We start from the raw sequence: 18641 nt of genomic DNA on the forward strand, positions 1-18641 counted from the left end.
CTCCCAGTTGAAGTTTACTGTCAATCAAAAAATAAAACAAAGGCAATTGCACGTTGTGTAGTTAAAACAATCATTAAGCCTTCACTAGCTTAATGCTAACACATAATTGAAAACGCAATAGACAAGCTAACGAATAGCATGAATGTAGCTGTTTTTATAACCCTTTGAAGGGCATTTTTTTTTTAAACACAAACAATGAAGCAACACATGTAGAACGATAATATATATATGATATATTAGGTATATTATATATATATGATATATAAACGATGAGTCAAGGAGCCCACACCAGAAGGAGCGCCACAATGTCTATCGAATTGAAGCAAATAGTGCTCCAAAGACTGTTCTCTCTGTCTCTCTCTCTCTCTCTCTCTCTCTCTCTCTCTCTCTCTCTCACTCTCTTTCTCCTGCGCATTGGTCGCCCTGCAACGAGGAAGCAGCGTCTGTGCGTATGTGCGTGTCTGTGTGTGTGTGTGCGCGCGGGCAGCTTCGCAGCGACTTGCTCGCTCGTCACATCCACTCAACATTGAATCCGAAAGACAATTAAACATTCGGCAGCAGGTTCACGCCGTCGCTCTTTAAATCGCTCCCGCACCAAAAGAAAAGAAAAACAAACAAACAAGGACTTTCACACCTGTGAGCATTTTTTTGTTGTTTTTTTTTTTAGCGGACGCGAACTTGTCATTTCAGTTAAAAAGCTCAGGTAGTTGTTGTGCTTTGGAGCATGGCTGACAGCGCAGCGGCTAACAGTGACGGCGAGGACGGACCCCAGCAGCCCATGAGGGGCTTCGCCCGTCAAGGAGCCCTCCGTCAGAAGAACGTCCACGAAGTGAAGGACCACAAATTCATCGCGCGCTTCTTCAAGCAGCCCACCTTCTGCAGCCATTGCACAGACTTCATCTGGTGAGCGTCACTGCCACTGATGTATAATTGGACTTCAATGAAATATTAATTGAGTGAAAGGGCTGCAGAATATATATATATATATATTTGTTCATGAAATGCAGCCGTACATGTCAGTCAGCTGTAGTTTGGTGACTGCATGAATAAAAGACAGGGTGTGCACGGTGTTCCCAAAAGAAACCTCGAATTCCATTATAACCGTGCACTTGTTGATGTACACCTGTGGGCAAGTGCACCCATAGAAAGAAATAGCTGCATTGGAAGACATTTCAGAGAATGTATTCAATATCATTATCCATGTACTAGTATGCTCTTTGTCCTAGTAGTTGAAGGCAAGAGTTGAAATGTCACTAGTAAGACATAGTCCTGGCTTCTACTAGTGCGTCCTAGCCGTCTTACTAGTGTGTTGAATTGTCTTACTAGTGAGGACAATTGTACCATTTGAATAAATGTTTTCCATATACAGTGGAATGACTGAGTCTTCCTGGTGGTCTTTTCCACTACTGCTTTCCTCGACGGTATGACATTTCTGCATACTAATAGGACAACTACATATTACTAGGGAGGCAAAGCTGTGCACTGGTATACATCTGGGCAATACTAGTAATACAAGTGAGGTGCTAGATGTTAACTAGTTGAATTGTATGTCCCTAGTAGTACTAGTAGCACACAGTTGTCAACTACTGCAATGTTATGCCTCACGAGTAGTAGTCCGACAGTAGTACATGTCCTCTAGTAGGGGTGGGATGTTAAAGGTAGTAACCCACGGTAAGTTACAGTACGTACCTTGGTTTTTGGGCCATTTTCGTTATGTGATTTGTGCATCAAGAAAACAACTTATTTGTCTTTCAAAATTATCTCAGGCTTTTGCTTGTCAGCAAAAACTTGTAGTGTAGGCTACTGAATAATATAACTTGTTTCAAGTTAACCCTTATTTAAACACAACGCTTTCGAATGGTAAACTGTGTCTTATTCCCTGACTAACTGTGTACACGTGATGTAGCAATACAGTAGTGTAAAATATGTACAACTAATTAAAACATACACAAATGTAAAAAAACAAAACAAAAACAAAAGAAAACTACTTGTGTAACAGTTGGCGTAAGCTTGGGTCGATTGGTCATGCCTGCACCCCACTCTACAGACATGACCAATCGACCCACGCTTAATCCAACTATTACACTTAGATTACTTAAAATAGATATCAAGGATACTGAAGAAATGCTCAACCAAATTTCCTTAAAGGAGGAGGTGGTTAGTAGCGAGTGACACTTGCCGAGCTGTTTGCGGCTTGTAGTGTTACTAGTGCAGCACTGTAATTTACTGGTATGGTTTAATTGCAGGTTAGTAGGGGAAAAAGTAAGACAGTCATTACAGTCACTACTAATGAGGACAAAACGCGTACTAGTACATGGACCATGGACTGCGACTTTGCATATGCAGACCTTGTGTGAATAACAGCCAGAGTATTGAGAGAGACTACAAATATTACAGTTACTTGTAAGCTACTATTTTTGTAAAAACAGTCAAACCAAACCCAAGTATTCGGCTGCTGAAGCATCCTCCTCTCACTCCCTTTCCGAGATTGTTTAGGTGTCCTCAGCCCACCAGGGTTGCACTGGAAATTATGAAATGAATTTCTGTCGCTAGGTTGTCCTAATTTGCCACATTTATTTTTAGCTTTGTTGTGTGTTACTCCCAAATCTACAATGATGCAAGCCCCATGATGATGGCTTTTTAATTGAATAATGGATACATGACTTGACCCAAAAGAGGTGTGGCTCTGTGCACGGTCGTGGACCATTGTTTCCCGTCTACGTGAGAAAAAAATCTCACGGCAAACCACCAAACAAAAATGTCACAGAAAGTATATACTGAAATAATGACAATCTTGTATGAATGGCAATAAAGCGATACACACATTAATTGTACCGTCTGCCATCTACTCTATTGATAGATACAGTATTTCTTATCTATAAATAGTAATTTCTGGATCAATTGAAAGCATATCTGTCTGTCTGTCTATCTATCTATCTATCTATCTATCTATCTATCTATCTATCTATCTATCTATCTATCTATCTATCTATCTATCTATCTATCTATCTATCTATCTATCTATCTATCTATCTATCTATCTATCTATCTGCGTGATGAGCAAGAACAATGAAAGTGCTAAGTGATTGCACACATTCAGGGAGATCATCTATTTGAAGCAACAATATGAAAATGAGCACACACACACACAGCAGTTTGCATGATTATGTGCGACGGTGCCTGCACAACCTTCCAACCTGTTCTTTGTGCGTGTGTGTGTGTGTGTGTGTGTGTGTATGTGTGTGTGTGTTCTCTCTCCATAGGGGTTTTGGCAAGCAGGGATTCCAATGTCAAGGTAGGAGGACACCCCCACCTGCTCTTCTCTCACAATTTCACACCGAGTTTTCACACGAGCCTTTTTCTAGCACATATCTGCGCTAAAATGAGATCCTAATGCTGATATCCTCACAGAAACAATTGCTTGATTAAAGATGAGTAAGGACGAAGTGTGTGGAAACAGTATGCTGGTGGAGGCATAAGTCTGGAAGTGGAGGCTTGACTTGATGATTTGAGTCATACAGAGGATACAACTGTAGGTGTAGGTTTAATTATGCAATGGGAATGAACAGATACAATGCTTATTTCACCGCTAGATGACTGAGGCACTTTGTCTGCTGCTGAGCTCCAGAAAAACATTGTTTCCAACATGCTTTGAAGCTAGATTGAGGTTCTGATGTTCTATTATCCATTCATCCATCCATTCTCTGAACCGCTTATCCTCACTAGGGTAGAAATAATAATAATAATAATAAACTTGCAAAGTTGCAAACTTACATGGCATTGAGTTATTAGTTCTTTTTTGCCCATTATTGTACAGGATAGTGGAACTGACCTCAGACTTCAAGCTGTTCATATTCCAAAAATAGCCAAACAAAAACCTTATTACCATTAATATTAGCTCGGGCTGGGCAATATGGTCTTATTAAAATATTTTTCACAAAAATCATACATTTTTATTTTAATCGATTTTCCACCTCCCCTTCACTTGGCAATGACATTATACATAACAGGTTTTTCTTTTTATTTTTTTCTTCTAAGATTTGCTTCAATTTTCCTGACAAGTTTTTCTCCCTCAGCGTTAACACGCACCAACCTCTTCATTTCATCCTTCATCTCTTTATTTGATAAAATTTCCCACGAAAACACAATCCTTAACAAATTAAAATTTTTACATTGTTGAATTTAACATTAAAATAAGCCATTAAGCTGCAAGGCTCGACAGGTCTTTATGCAAAATATTTGCGACTTAGAGGTATGTAACCCTGGTCAAAGGTTTTTGGGGTCACTAAATCACTGCTTTTGCAACATAAATTTGGTTACCATTTTCATGAAACTGTTCAGTGATGCACTGCGTCATTTAACAACATGAGTTTAGAAAAGATTTGGTCACTATATTTCACAACTTTTCAAACCCCCATTGTTGTAAAAACGCAACTAGTGTCTTTAATTCCTGCTAAGAAACTGACACGAGGGAAATCATTTTCCCATTGTTTTGTATATGACGACAAAGGAATCTGGTGGAAGGCAATCGCACAGTCAATTGCGATCTCAGCAGAGAAGTGCTTTGAGGCAATGAAGCTGCGAAAAGATTCGATTTGAGGAAAAAAAGAAAATCGTTCTGACAAATAACCTAAAATTAATCTAAACTCAAGTGGTACTTGTACAGACAATACATTTAAGGGCATTTAACATGTTTAATAATCATTCAAGTGTGCAAAATAAGTTAACCACTGCTAATAGAGCGTTTTAAAAACCACTCAATCCTAACTTTAAAAGACAAGGGCATATTGCGGAGGTGAGTGGTGTCACAGATATATGCCTTGTGCATCTCATCTTTTAACCTTTTAATCTTTTTCATCTTTATTCCTAACGATCGTACAAGTTAACACAATAAAACTCTGTAGCTTAACTTTTCAACCAAATGACAATGCATATCATAACGCTGGAGTCTCATTTGAATGCGAGTCCGCTTCAGTGAACTTCCTCGTATATTCTTCTCATAAATTCCATTGCTTAATTAGGTTGGTCCTTCTTTGGAAATAGGTGTCACAAATGAATCCTTACGATGCTTGCTGCTTTAAATGGTCTTGTCCTTGGCAGTGGTCGAGCTTTTGGGGGGGGAAAAAAGTGTGGCCAAAGAAAAACCAAAAGGTGCAGATTTAATCCTATGATACTCGTTGAACTGTGGTTATGTGTAACTTGTGGACGCTTGGCGTGATATCATTCATAATGGTAGTTCAAACTCCCAAAGGTGGTTTCCTGTTTATCGTTTGGTTTTACAAGACAACACAGCGCACGCTGGCCCAGTGGTCAGCAGATCCACTTCACAGTTCTGAGGTTAGAGGTTAGAATTCCGGCTCCTGGCTTCCTACGTGGAGTTTTCATATTCTCAGGGGACTCCGGGGTCCTCCCACATTCAAAAAACATGCATGTTAAGTTCATTGAAGACTCTAAACCGCCCTTAGGTAGGAATGGCTCTTTGTCCATATGTGGCCTACAATTGGCTTAAATGTATCAATGTGTTTGTAGGTAAAACAGTAATTTTGTTTGGATGGAAACTTTTGTGAACCCACATGCTCAGTACCAAACACTAACAGCAGCCTTACTTCCTTCAATGATGAAGCATCACTGTGTCGCCATATTTTGCAGATGTCATCCAACCACAAAGAACTCATGGAACACAATGTTGTGACTCAGTAATTGATGCAACTTAACGCCCAAACCTAAACTTGGTGGAATCAGCTATTATCTCCTTTAAGACTTCTCTGTGTATCTTTGTAAAATGCTTCCGTCTGTTGCATTTTTCTTTAGACACACCTTCACTTTGTGTGTCTTCGGAAATGAACAGGGACAGCTGAAAATATGGACTGATATGCCTCCCTCTGATGAATATTTTTTTTTTTCCATATAATTTTATTTAATCACCTACTGGATTTATTCAATGATTTTCATGTCTCCTAGCAACAGTGGAACACAACTGCCTATATGGCGTAAGATGGAAGAGGTGCTGTTCAGCACAGCAGTGTGATAGCTGATAATTAGCCTGGGTGAATATGTGGTACGTAAATAGTGTCCTTTAGGAATGCATCTGTTGCGCTGCAGGGGGGTCTCGGTGTGCTTGAAGAGGAAGGCAGTCTTGTTGTCGGTGGATGGGTAACTGGGATTTATACTGTATAAAATGAATCAAAGGAAAAAAGGAATGTCCTCAAATATACTATCAATTGCAAAAGTATTGGGATTTGGGACACACATCCTGACTTGAGCCATTTCCCTCTGAATCTTAATTCTTTATTTTATCAAGATCCATTTTCCGAACCGCTTATCCTCACTAGGGTCGCGGGTGTGACAAATCTTTGTGGGAACAGCTTGAGGAAGGCCTTTTCTGTTCCAACGTGACTGCAATTGACTGAAAGCAAGATCCATAAAGACACAGTTGGATTAGTTTAGTGTGGAAGTACCTGAGAACCTTGACCTCAAACACATACAAATTTTCTCTTGAGGAATGGAAAAAAATTCAGACACATTCAAAAATCTTTTCAGAGAAACCACAACAGACAAAAATCACCATAGACACATTCAAAAATATTTTCAGAGAAAAGTGCTATAAAAGCTATACTCATACACAATGTTCACTTTCTGGAGGTGTAAACTATGTATATATTCATTCTGGACCAACATTCTTTCCTGATGTGTATGTGCGCTACAGATCATTGTCCAGCCTTTTTAGAGTTCGGAAAGAATGGAATTTAAAACTTTGATGAGCAAGTTGTGCAGTATGATCATGAGCGATGTGGTCTTAGTAAGACATGGGATAGATAAGAAGGTACGTATCCTCAGTCCCCTAATCTGCTTTGCCTTTGACATGTGGAAAATAAGTCTTGTGCAGTTGGGCTGATAGGGCAGTTTCTTTGACCTAGTGGAAACACAAACATCACAACACACAACACCAAACAAGAGGTCCAAGATCGCTTGAAGAGGTTGGTGTATCTAGGTTAGCTTGGAAATGAACTCTGGCATGATTTGAATCATTTCAGGTGGAATTTGAACACTGCACGGACCAAAGACAGAAAGCATAAGGAAATAATGAAACTACAGTAAAACATTTGAAATCTGCTGTCTCATTGTTGCTTATCTGCTTGTGTGATAACAGAGGAACTCTTGCCTTTTATGAAAGCTCCTCTTGACATCTCGGCTGGTCGAAAAAAACCCCACCATATACTGTACGGCTTTATCGACATCATTTTCATTTTGACGGCTTTTGTTCCAGTGTTAAAGATGGCAGTCTGAATGCATTTGCAATTTCAAAAAAGGCACCATATACGTATAATTTGCTTTGGTCCAGACCAGAGAGGCATATGTGTGAACACAGCTGGTGAATTACGCCATGGATCAACACTCTTGATTCACAAACAACTCCAAACTATATTTATAATAATATAGAAAGTCAGTACACATTCATCTTTCCATCAAGCCTGTAGCATCTATTTTAGGCAGTGTTATTTTTAAATGTTTTTGCAAGGAGAATGGGAATTAAACTATGGTTTGCACAGTCTGCCAGTGCAAATGCAGTGTAGTGAGGTTGGTTGGGTTTAGTTTTGTGTGTGTCTAGTCTACTGTTGCTGATTCTTTCTCTTTCTGCGGATTGTTGCTTGTGTAAACAATGCCTCCAATGTGCATTCAGGTCAGAGTGGAGATTGTTTTCCTCCTCAATTTGTATCCCAGACAGAAGAAAATTGCAGAGATTTGATTGCCAATTGGCTTATTTATTATGTGAAATAGTAAGGTCCATGCGGAGGCTCCTCTGAGAAATAGAGCCACTGACAACAATACTTGTTAATAAGAAAAGTAACATTACCTTTGACACTGCTTTGGGCAGCCGCTACCCTCATCTCTGCAGGAAATTCTACCCTCCCTGCGGTCATAACATTCGGTATGCCTGCACAATCTAGAGAGCTCAAACACAAGCAAGATTATGCCTTTATTAAGACTTAAAATTGTGTTTTTTTTTTTTTGTGAAGGTGCTTGGAAAGCGTCAGGAGTCACAGAGATGGAAAAGGGGGCAAAATAAAAGCTAATTAAACAAAAAAGGAAAACTGTTTTAAGATTACTAATGGTTGTAAATGTCTTAAAATGAGTGAACCACTGATAGTATTATATATAATAGTTTGTAAAACAAAGAAACACGCTTTCTTAAATAAAAAAGTGTAATGCATTTACAGTAATTTTGTAACATTTTAAATGCCACACAAGTCTAAAAAGAAGTTAATCTTTAAAATTTACAAACAACAAATCATCTGCCTTTGTTAAGTGACAACTGATGTTGATGCTTGACCTTTTCCTACCTTAGGTAGTATCCAGTGTATCCTTGTTGAGGCTGGTCATTCTTTTGTGGAAAAAGGCCACAACAAGCCAAAGAAAAAGCAAAACACACGCAGAGGTGGTCAATTTCCGAACTACACGGCTTCAATGGTGTTCAACATTAGCGATTCCTCTCTGATGGGAAAATGAATGAGTGAAAATCCCAATGAGGAGATGGATAAACCAAAAGGTGAAGGAAGCAGATGTTCATTTGAAATGAAGATCAAAAGATGTTACGTGGTTTTTGAGAGCCAAAAAAAAAAGTGCTGTTTTCTCTATAGGTTTATACTGTAAATGTAACACATGCAATATGTCCTGAGGTACATTGCAGGGCAATGCTGGGAAAGGAGAGGCTGCTTGATTTGGAGATAAATACATCACATAGTAAGATTTCCATAATGTCTTCAGTGCACCCTTTCATACAGCATTACATCCTAAAAGTAAGCCCTTCACAGTGTAACATGCATAAGATGCATTTTTTTGACAAATAGTGGGTCATTTATGAGAATGTTCTTCAAAATCTTGCCGTGTGAGCGAAGCGGGTGCTTTCTGCAGGCATATGACAATTATACAGTATACTGATGAAAATAGAGCAAGTCCAGCGAGGCAGCTGTTGCGAAATGAGTGAGAGAGAGAGAGGTACATGCTGCAATGACACTTGAGCCGGGAGTTGGTGGATGAGATTTATTTTTCTGGCAGAGGAGGTAACGGACAGGCAAGAAGTGGTATAGAAATGAGGTGAAACAAGAGGACATAAATGATGTGGGAGTGGGCATGCACTTAAAACAAGTCCATAAACGTGTTGTTTGCTTCAGCTATTAGCGCCTTTCAGACATTATTTATTTATTTATTTATTTTCAGTTCGAAGGTCGGTTCCTACTTCTTTCTGACTAAGGTGTCTTTGAAATTTAATCGCCTGTCTCTTGTGTTTGGCATTAACCATGGCGGTGCCGGCTGGCACGGTGCCCACACTTCTTCTTGATTCTTAAAATTTGAGCCCGTCCGGGTTCAAATGACTAAGTGAACATTTGCAAATAGTTGGTGTTGGTGATGCCCGTCGCATCTTAGGTGCTTCTGCAGCTCCAACCTGCGTGGGCGCCGGGTCTAAAAACATGCCTCCTACGCACACAAACATGCACATTCACGCACAGATGCATGCATAAAAACAAATTGAGCTGCATCGATGAGTTCCCAAAGCAAAGGGAAGCGGATAGGTTCTTTTTTGTTTTCCTTTCCTCTGTTGACCCTGATTTGGTATTTGATCTACTGCTTTCTCCCTCTGTGCCTACCAGTTTCTCCGTTCTCATGCTACTGCTCCTATGCCTCCATCTGTCTTTTTCTTCTCATACCTCAATGTCCCCCAGCCTCCTTCCCTCTCTACTTTGGCTCCCCTGTTCCCTCTCCATCTCGCACTCCATCTCCCCCTCTTCTCTCTAGTGGCAGTGTGTTGGAAGCTGTGGGCTTTGATGCTTTTATAAATAGCCCAAGTGTTCCACTGAGGGCAACATGAAATGGGGTGATGGATGGATGCCTGGATGGATGGAATGTGTAGGTGTGAAGACAAAATGGAAGGAAAACCAGGATCATTCAAAAGCCACAATGCTAGACAAACATGACAGAGAGCGTGGATTTGGGAGATCAGCTGTGTTCTTCCGATCTCCATGACTCCTAGGTTTCATGAGGCATAATTACAGTAAATTGTTTTTGAGTACGTATTAAGGGCTTTCCCAACCTGGTATGGTTCAATATAATGGCAAGATGTAATACAAACTTAAAAGCCTTCTGTTGCCTTCACCATAGCTGCTTGTTTTATTTTTCATTGTTGGCATAAGGAATCATTTGATCGCAGATCTGGATGGTGCACATTCAGCATTTTAGAGAACAGGGCGTTTAATCATATTTTAAAATTAGTAGTCAAACTATGGAGTCACTGATGGTGTAGTGGTACACTCGCCTGACTTTGGTGCAGGCAGCGTGGGTTCAGTTCCCACTCAGTGACGGTGTGAATGTGAGTGCGAATGGTTGTCCGTGTCTATATGTGCCCTGCGACTGACTGGCGACCAGTTCAGGGTGTAGTCCGCCTTTCGCCCGAAGTCAGCTGGGATAGGCTCCAGTGTCCCGCAACCCTAACCAGGATAAGCGGTGTTGAAAATGGATGGATGGATAGTCAAACTATGTATTTCAATAACAAAATTAACACATGCAGGATTTGGCTAGCTATGATGGTGCACAGGTTTGGTGCTGATTCAAATTAGTATTGTTCCACCATGGCAGAGGTCTGCACTCTTTCTACTTTGTTGTGCTGTAATGTTAAAAATGTTTGCCAAATTACAGAAGCTCTCACTTAATTTTTTGTCTTTGATTGATAGTTTTGAGTAGTATTCCAAAACTATTGAGTCATTCAGAGGTGGACTTGCCGTTATGCTTCAAGTTGCTGTCCTGCTGCAGAGCCCATGAGCACCTGAACTTGAGGGCACAAACTAATGCCAGACACTTGCCTGTAAGAATTTGTGGTAGACAACATAATTAATTGCTCTATTAATCACAGTAAGTCATCCAGGTCCTGAAGTAGCTAAGCAGCCCCAGACCACCACCATGTTTCACTGTGGCGTGATGTTCTTTTGATCAAATGCTGTGTTATTTTCATGCCAGATGTAACAGGCCTCACACCTTCCAAAAAGTTCAACATTTGTCTTGTCAGTCCACAGAACATCTCTCCAAAAGCCTTGGGGATCATCATGATATTTTTAGGCAAATGTAAGATGCGCATTTGTGTTTTTTTTTTTTTTGTTTTTGTTTTTTTTTCTCTCTCAATGGTGGTTTTCGCCTTTTCTCCCACGGATGTCATTTTTTCCCAGTGTCTTTCTTATGGTTGAGCCACGAACACTGACCTTAACTGAGTCCAGTGACCCTTGCAGTTCTTCGGATGTCTTTATGGGTTCTTTTGTGACTTCCTGGATGAGTTGTAGTTGCACTCCTGGAATAATTTTGGTTGGCTGACCACTCTTTAATAATAATAATCTTTTTTTTCCTCATTTGTTGTTGAATTTCTTTGGACCGTCGCAATTACAATTATAGATTATATTTTAAGTGCAGTTACATTGGAAAGCAGAGACCCTATTTTCAGATGAAAAACAAATCGAAACCCTCTCACTAGATGTATTTTCGACATTGTCAAAAGTTCATATGAAACAATTTAACTGCATGAACTTATCCAGCTGAGCTAATGTGCCTTTACCAACTGAGCATGAGCATCAGTATTAAAATCTAGAGGTTTTTTTTAATTAAAAAAAAGAAAATTTTCATTGCGGTATTTTCGCGACCATAGGGCGCACCGTATTAAAAGACGCAGTCTCAGTTACGGGGTGTATTTCTGTATTTATCACATAAATAAGGCGCACCGTATTATTGGGCGCAGGCATGGTAAAACTTAAGCTATCTTAAAACATACGGTAGCATGCATGCACGCTAAAACAATGTTTTTAAAAAGGCAGCGGGAGCAAAACTGAGTTCGGTTGTACTTTATTGAAGTATTTAACAATGTACTCACGTTATTTTTTTATCAATCCTTCTCCACAAATCCATCAAAGTCCTCATCTTCTGTATCTGCAATGAACAGCTCGGCAAGTTCTGCATCAAACACGCCAGGTTCGAGTCAGTCTCGTTGCCGTGCGAAAGCTCGAACAACAGTGCAAGCAGACACGTTAGCCCGAGCATCCACAAGCCATTCACAAATTGTGGCGTAACTCGCCCGGCGCTGCCTCCTAGTCTTAGTAAAGCTGTGTTCGCCATCTGTCATCCATGGCTCCCACTGCGCTCACTTCACTCGGAACGCCCCGTTTACATGGATGTCCAGCGGTTCGTCAAGCCTCCTGGAATGATGGCAAGCCCTGACTTATTGCACTCAGTCGAATGGTGACAAGAGACGCTTCTCCCGGCTGTTCTTTGCTCATTAATCCATTGCTCGAGTTGGGCCACCTCGCCTCGTTTCCGCGTTTTGTTTTTCTTTTTTCTCTGCGGAAACAGCTTCGTTTTCTTGACTTGGCGAAGCTCGTTTTCCTGTTACCTCCACTTGCGAACCATGGATTCGTTGATCTTGAATTCGCTGATCGATTCCCACGTTCCTCCTCGTAACTGATAGCTTGCAGTTTCAACTGTGCTTCGTAAGCGTGTCTCTTCGTAGGTGACATTTTCGGGGTCCTTAGCCAATCCCATGTTGTTTTGCACAATGCAGACCCCGGAAATGATCCCAGTCAGTCAAGCGGTAAAAAAAATAAAATAAATAAAAAAATAGTTTTTTAAAAAAACACCCCGGCGCTATATACTTACTGGGGGCGTGGCTTTAGCGTCCTACTTCACGCACCCTTCCCCTGTCCTCAGCCACATCCGCTTTTCCTCTTTCCTCTGTGTAATCAGCGTGTCGGCAGGGAAAAAAAAAATAAAAAATGTCAAGTGGAGCGCTCATCACACAACAACATTTATAGATGTTGGAACTCAGTGCACACATAAGGCGCGCCACATTATAAGGCGCCCTGTCCATTTTGGAGAAAATGTAAGACTTTTAAGTGCGCCTTATGGTCGTGAAAATACAGTATTATTATTTCCCCCCCCCGTCATGTCTACCATGGTTTTTCACCTAAAATAACCCTGCACCCTGAATGCAAACGCAATGACTGTTATTATTCACATTTTAAGCACTTTTGCACTCATTTAAAAGTCCATCCATCCATCCATTTTTGCTTATCCTGGTTAGGGTCGTGGGGCGCTGGAGCCTATCCCAGCCGACTTCGGGCGAAAGGCGGCCTACACCCTGAACTGATCGCCAGTCAGCCACAGGGCACATATAGACATGGACAACCATTCCCACTCACATTCACACGGTCACTGAGTGGGAACTGAACCCATGCTGCCCTCACCAAAGTCAGGTGGGTGTACCGCTACACCATCAGTGACCCATTTAAAAGTCTTAAGTAGAATTTTGGTTCTGTTCAGACGGAATATGAATGTGTCGGTAACTAAATAGTCTTCTTGGCTCTTATTATAATTATTAAGCTTTTTTTTTTTGTTTGTTTTTTTGGGGGGGGGGATCAAAGAAGATACCTTTTGCTCTCTGTATCCAACATCTGCAAACTGTGCTCCGTACAGCCAGCATTCTCACACTTGTAAGGTTCTGACTCACTATGAGTCTAATAATTTACACTTCAGAACCACATAAACAATCAAAATGTCACTTTTTAATTCAGAATTTCCCTAACATTCTGACAGAGCAGTTTTTTTTTTTGGCGAAACTGAATTTGATATATTTTTATTTCAGGCAGGGTAACGCAGAGTGCTTCTTCCTGTAACTTCTTCCTCTTTTCAGTTTTAGTGGTGTAAAGACCTCTCGTTTGTCAATGTGAAAAAGTACATTACCACATTTTGATGAATACATGTATTTATTAAAGCAAGCGGTTGGTTAGGATTAATACATTAATGTAACATTGCTCACCTTAATTATTTATTAGACTATCAGCAATATCTGTCCATTCCATCCATGTTGGTGTGTGTGTTTTGTTATTTTGTCCTTGTTTAAAGACTTGACATGAACTGTTGGTGTGTTTACTTTTGGTACTGTCAGACTGAGAATAAATTAGAGTAAGATCTTGTTCGGGGCAGGACGTTGGTTGTGGTTAGCCTCATTGTCAACGTTTCTGGGTTTGAATCTGGCCATGGCCCATTCTGTATAGAGTTTGAACATTGTCCTTATACTTAATTTTTGGATTTACTCTGAGTACTCCGGTTTCCTTCGGCATTCCAACAGATCCATGTTATGTTAATTGTCGACTCATAGATGTGAACGTGATACCTTGACTCTTGCCCAACGGTAGCTGGAACAGGCTCCAGCCCATTAGTGAAACTGAACAGGCTAAGCGGTTGAAGTAGTAGATGATGAATCTATTTTATCAATAAAATAATCAGTGTTCACATAATAAGTACTTATTTGTGTTACCGGTGTAATTTAAAGCAACACGACATTTTACACATTCAGTGCCATGAAAATGTATTTTCCCACTTTCTGATTTCCATTTTTTTATACTTATCACACTTAAATGTTTTTGATCTTCTTTCAGTTTTATCTCACAAAGACAATCCAAGAAAATATAAATACAGTTTCTAAATTATGATTTATATTTATTAAGGGGAAGTAATTGGCACTATGTGAAAAAGTAATTGCCCTTGAACCACATAACTGGTTGTGCCATCTTTGGTAGCAATAACTGAAATCAAGTGTTTGCGATAACTGGAGTCCTTTGCATTGCTGTGGAGGAATCCTTTGGCAAATGAAAGATGATAATTTGTCTTCTCTTTTCTTAGCAGTGGGTTTCGCCTTGGGACTCTCCCATTGATGCTATTTTTCCTAGTGTTTTCTCATGGTTGAGTCATGAACACTGACCTTAACTAAGTCCAGTGAGGCTTGCAGTTCTTTGGATGTTGTTCTGGGTTCTTTTGTGACTTCTTGGATGAGTTGTTGTTGAACTCTTGGAGTAATCCCGGCGGCAGACCACTCCTGGGAAGGTGTGGTCCAAGTTCCAAGTTTGGTCCATTTGTGAATGTTGGCCTTGACCGTAGTTCCTCAGAAATAATAATGTTTAGTTTTTTTAAAACAACATTTTGTTTCTTATTTGTTGTTGAATTTCTTTGGTTTGTGGCATGGTGCATTTCTTTTTAAGATCCTACTTCCCTTCATCTGAAAGGTGCTATTAAAGTGATTTCTTGATACAACAAAACTGGCGGTGATCATCTTTGAAATTAAATTCAGTTTACCCAAAACTGTGGTTAATCTCAGCTAATGTGAAATTCAGACATTTATTTCACAATACATTATAAATGTATGACGATAATTGCTAAAAACGTGTAAAGACTGAGAACAATGTAGTACTGAATTGCAGCGATATAGCATTAAACTCTTTTTCACCATTTCAGTTGTCCGGATTTTTGGGGCGTAGCTAAAACGAAGCCCATGTATGCTTTCTGGCATGAATTGGCCCTCTCTCACCATATAAGTATTGAGTGCCTTCGTTCCATCGGTGGCTATCACTGTGTTTAATAAACGGTTAACTTTCTCTGAAATGTCTCTGTTTTGTGGACTTAACACATGACACACGGAGCGTGGCAGTGACGAATTAGATGACCCCGCCGCTGGTCCGTGAGCAATCCCGCCAACTACAGTAGGTAGCGGCTAGCACAGTCATCGCGGGATGGAAAAGCCCTGCAACGACTCGGTTGGATATATTTTATATTTTCGCAGTTCAAACATATAGGAATATTAAATGTGCAGGCATATGGTAGACATAGGAACGTAAATGAGGGACAGGTGAAAGTTTTCAGCGCATTCAGCTGACATACCCACACTGTCCGAGAGCTTGGAGGGTATCTCTGTTCTTCACAATTTTGGAACCTCATTTTATATACATGGTGATTTATTTATTTATTTTCTTTTTTAATTCATTTACATTTGGCAGACTTGTGAACACTTCTCTTGGTGTGTCAAATTTCGAAGACATTTTTATTTTCACTTTGCAGGGATGTTAACAAACAATTTAATGTTAAATCCTTTTTCCAACTCTGTATGTACGCATGTGTCTTATCCAAATTACCTTCTTGATAAATCTACAACGTAGCTAAACCTTTTGCAGTTCTTCGGGACGTGTAGCGCTATTTCCGGAATGACATGAACTATTTCTATCATGTTTTGTCAATTCAAGTTTTGTGTGTTTGTTAGTCTGATGGAGACGAGCTAACTATGTCACTATTGCTCCTGAGACACTTTAACCCTTTCTTAGACAGATGGTAACCTAGCAACAGGGGCAGAGAGCAGTCATCCTGGACCACTTTTTTTCAGCTCTGCCTCTTCATTTATTGTTTGCCTTTCTGCGCGTGCTGTCGCCCCACTTGGTGACTAATACCAGCTCAACTTCTTTGGTCCTTTTGTTTGGCACTTTATGTGGATGTATTTTGGAAGGGAGCAAAACCGTTGAAAATGTCAATTTCCTTGAATGTGGATCATTTTAACCAATGTAACCCCCTGATTTTGAGTAGAATCTCTTCATTATAGTCTTACACTCTCGGTCTCCTCCCCACCTTTTTCTCACTCGGGCTTCGGTGACCACCATGAATCGATGGTTGTGACTTCTAGCAAATTGTCGTCGTGCAGGGAGTGATATGATGTGCCATTTATGAGCTTGCAAATAATGAAAGACTAACACACAGACAGACAGCATTGGTCTGTTGCCAAGCATTGAGCGAATTGTGGTAGACATTGTCCTGCTTTCCCGAGATGCAGCACGCATTACTGTGTACAGTAGACACACAACCACAAGAGCCCTCACACCAATTTCCAATGTGATTGTCAGCAAGTGAAGGGCAAGGGTGCAAACCAATCCCTAGTTTAGCCACACCCATGAAACTTTAACACGTTACCGATACAATGTTGTTGTTTCTTTATGTTCAATGTGGAGATTTTTCCAACCTCATTACACACCTATCATTTGTACTTTGTATTTCATTATGGATAGAAGATAGCATTAAGTTTGTGAGTTGGCATTCAGACTTGTCTCATCAGCTGTCTTCTGCATCCTTAAATTCTCATCCCTCTGCTCCTCTCCCTCTCATGCCCTGTCTCTCTCTGTCCATCGTGACTCTTTACACCATTTCACTCTCTGGATTAATGAGGGCTTCAATAAATTCGATAAATCGGCATTAGGGGCATTATCTCCCTTTGCTTTGGCAAATGACAAGCAAATAATGTTACATAGTCATACACTCTTCTTTTGTACTGATTATTCTTTCCAATCCTCACTTTTAATTTTCTTGCCACGTTGCTGATAACAGCAGGTAGAGTTTTGTGGGGGAGTAAAGAGACAACGTGGCAGTTGCGGGGCAAGTGTGAGGGAGGAGGGCAGGTGAGTGGTCCAAAGTTGATATACAGAATAAGAGGAGTGCGCGTGTGTGTATTCGTATTCGGCTGGACAAGTTCAGTAGCCGGCTGTTCAGGTCACACTGTGGAGGCAGGAGTACTGCTGGTGTAAGAGGAAACTAAGAGCCCTCCACAGTCACACAAACAGAAGGAGAGCAGAGAGCCTGCGCTGATGCACAGTGCCTCTTCTCAAGTTGTGTGTGTGTGTGTTGGGAGTTGTAGGGACCAAAATTATCACGTTAACGGTATTATGATATTGCTATAAGAAATGTAAGCAGCAGGAAAATAAATCACAGCTATATGCACCAAAAGCATTTCAACAAGTTTTATTTGAATACAAAAAAATATGTATAAAATCAGCAACCAAATGTTCTTTTGGACCGTAGAAATCGTCCATCCATCCCTCCATTTCCTTAACCGCTTATTCCTCACTAGGGTCGCGGCATGCTGGAGCCTATCCCAGCTGACTTCGGGCGAAAGGCGAACTACACCCTGAACTGGTCGCCAGTCAGTCACAGGGCAACACGGACAACCATTTGCACTCACATTCACACAATCACTGATTGGGAACCGAACCCACGCTGCCTGCACCAAAGTCAGGCGAGTGTACCACTACACCGACAGTGACCCGTAGAAATCGTAAACAGCAAAATAAAAATGAATTTTCTTGCATGCAAGGCAAAACGTGGCTCAATTTAAACATGAATCTAATGAAAGGCTTTTTAATAAGTCACATTAATCAATGAAAATATGAAGCACAATAAACAACAATAAAACTTTTTTTTTTAAATGTTCAATAACTAGAGATGAACATAAACAACAAAATTCAATAAAAAAAAAATGTGTGACCTTAAACCTCAAAAAAGTGATCTAACCGGGCTGAGTTATGAGCGTCCCCACCCTCATCTAGTTTGTTTTAATTGAAGAGGAACCGTATATGTACACGTATAGGTTGACTATTACAGTGATCACGTTCTGTGTTTCGGGTCTAAAAAAAAGAAAAAACTGATGAAGACTTTCAGGTGTATTGTTCTTCTGCACCAATGGACAAAAATGATTAAAAACAAAGTAATCCCAAAGTAATCTCATGTCGGCCGGCCATTACGGTTCTATTTGCTTTAGATGAATGATTGTTCTATCTGCAGTGCACATATGCTTCTTACTCTTTACAGACTGAATAGAATCCAGACCTTGAACCCGAGCGATATATATTGGATATACTGTATAGTCTCTACAAGATCTTTGTTTGTGCATAGAACAGAGGTTACAGTTATCCTTAAATTCAATGCAATGCTCTTTTTTTCTTGCTTCATCAATAATCTGAATC

At 40.3% G+C, this 18641-nt stretch overlaps 1 protein-coding gene across 2 annotated transcripts in view; it reads left to right on the forward strand.

Annotated features, from left to right (window-relative positions):
* Positions 1–459: 459 nt before the first annotated feature.
* Positions 460–18641, forward strand: part of prkcbb (protein kinase C, beta b) — an 88243-nt gene continuing 70061 nt past the window's right edge. For both annotated transcript variants that reach the window (XM_061749744.1, XM_061749743.1), the window contains exons 1-2: positions 460–903; positions 3264–3295. In XM_061749744.1, coding sequence (XP_061605728.1) covers positions 725–903; positions 3264–3295 — 211 coding nt within the window. In that variant the 5' untranslated portion in view covers positions 460–724. The remainder of the gene's footprint in view (positions 904–3263; positions 3296–18641) is intronic.

The sequence above is a fragment of the Phyllopteryx taeniolatus genome, chromosome 16, assembly GCF_024500385.1.
Source record: "Phyllopteryx taeniolatus isolate TA_2022b chromosome 16, UOR_Ptae_1.2, whole genome shotgun sequence".
Lineage (NCBI taxonomy): Eukaryota > Metazoa > Chordata > Actinopteri > Syngnathiformes > Syngnathidae > Phyllopteryx > Phyllopteryx taeniolatus.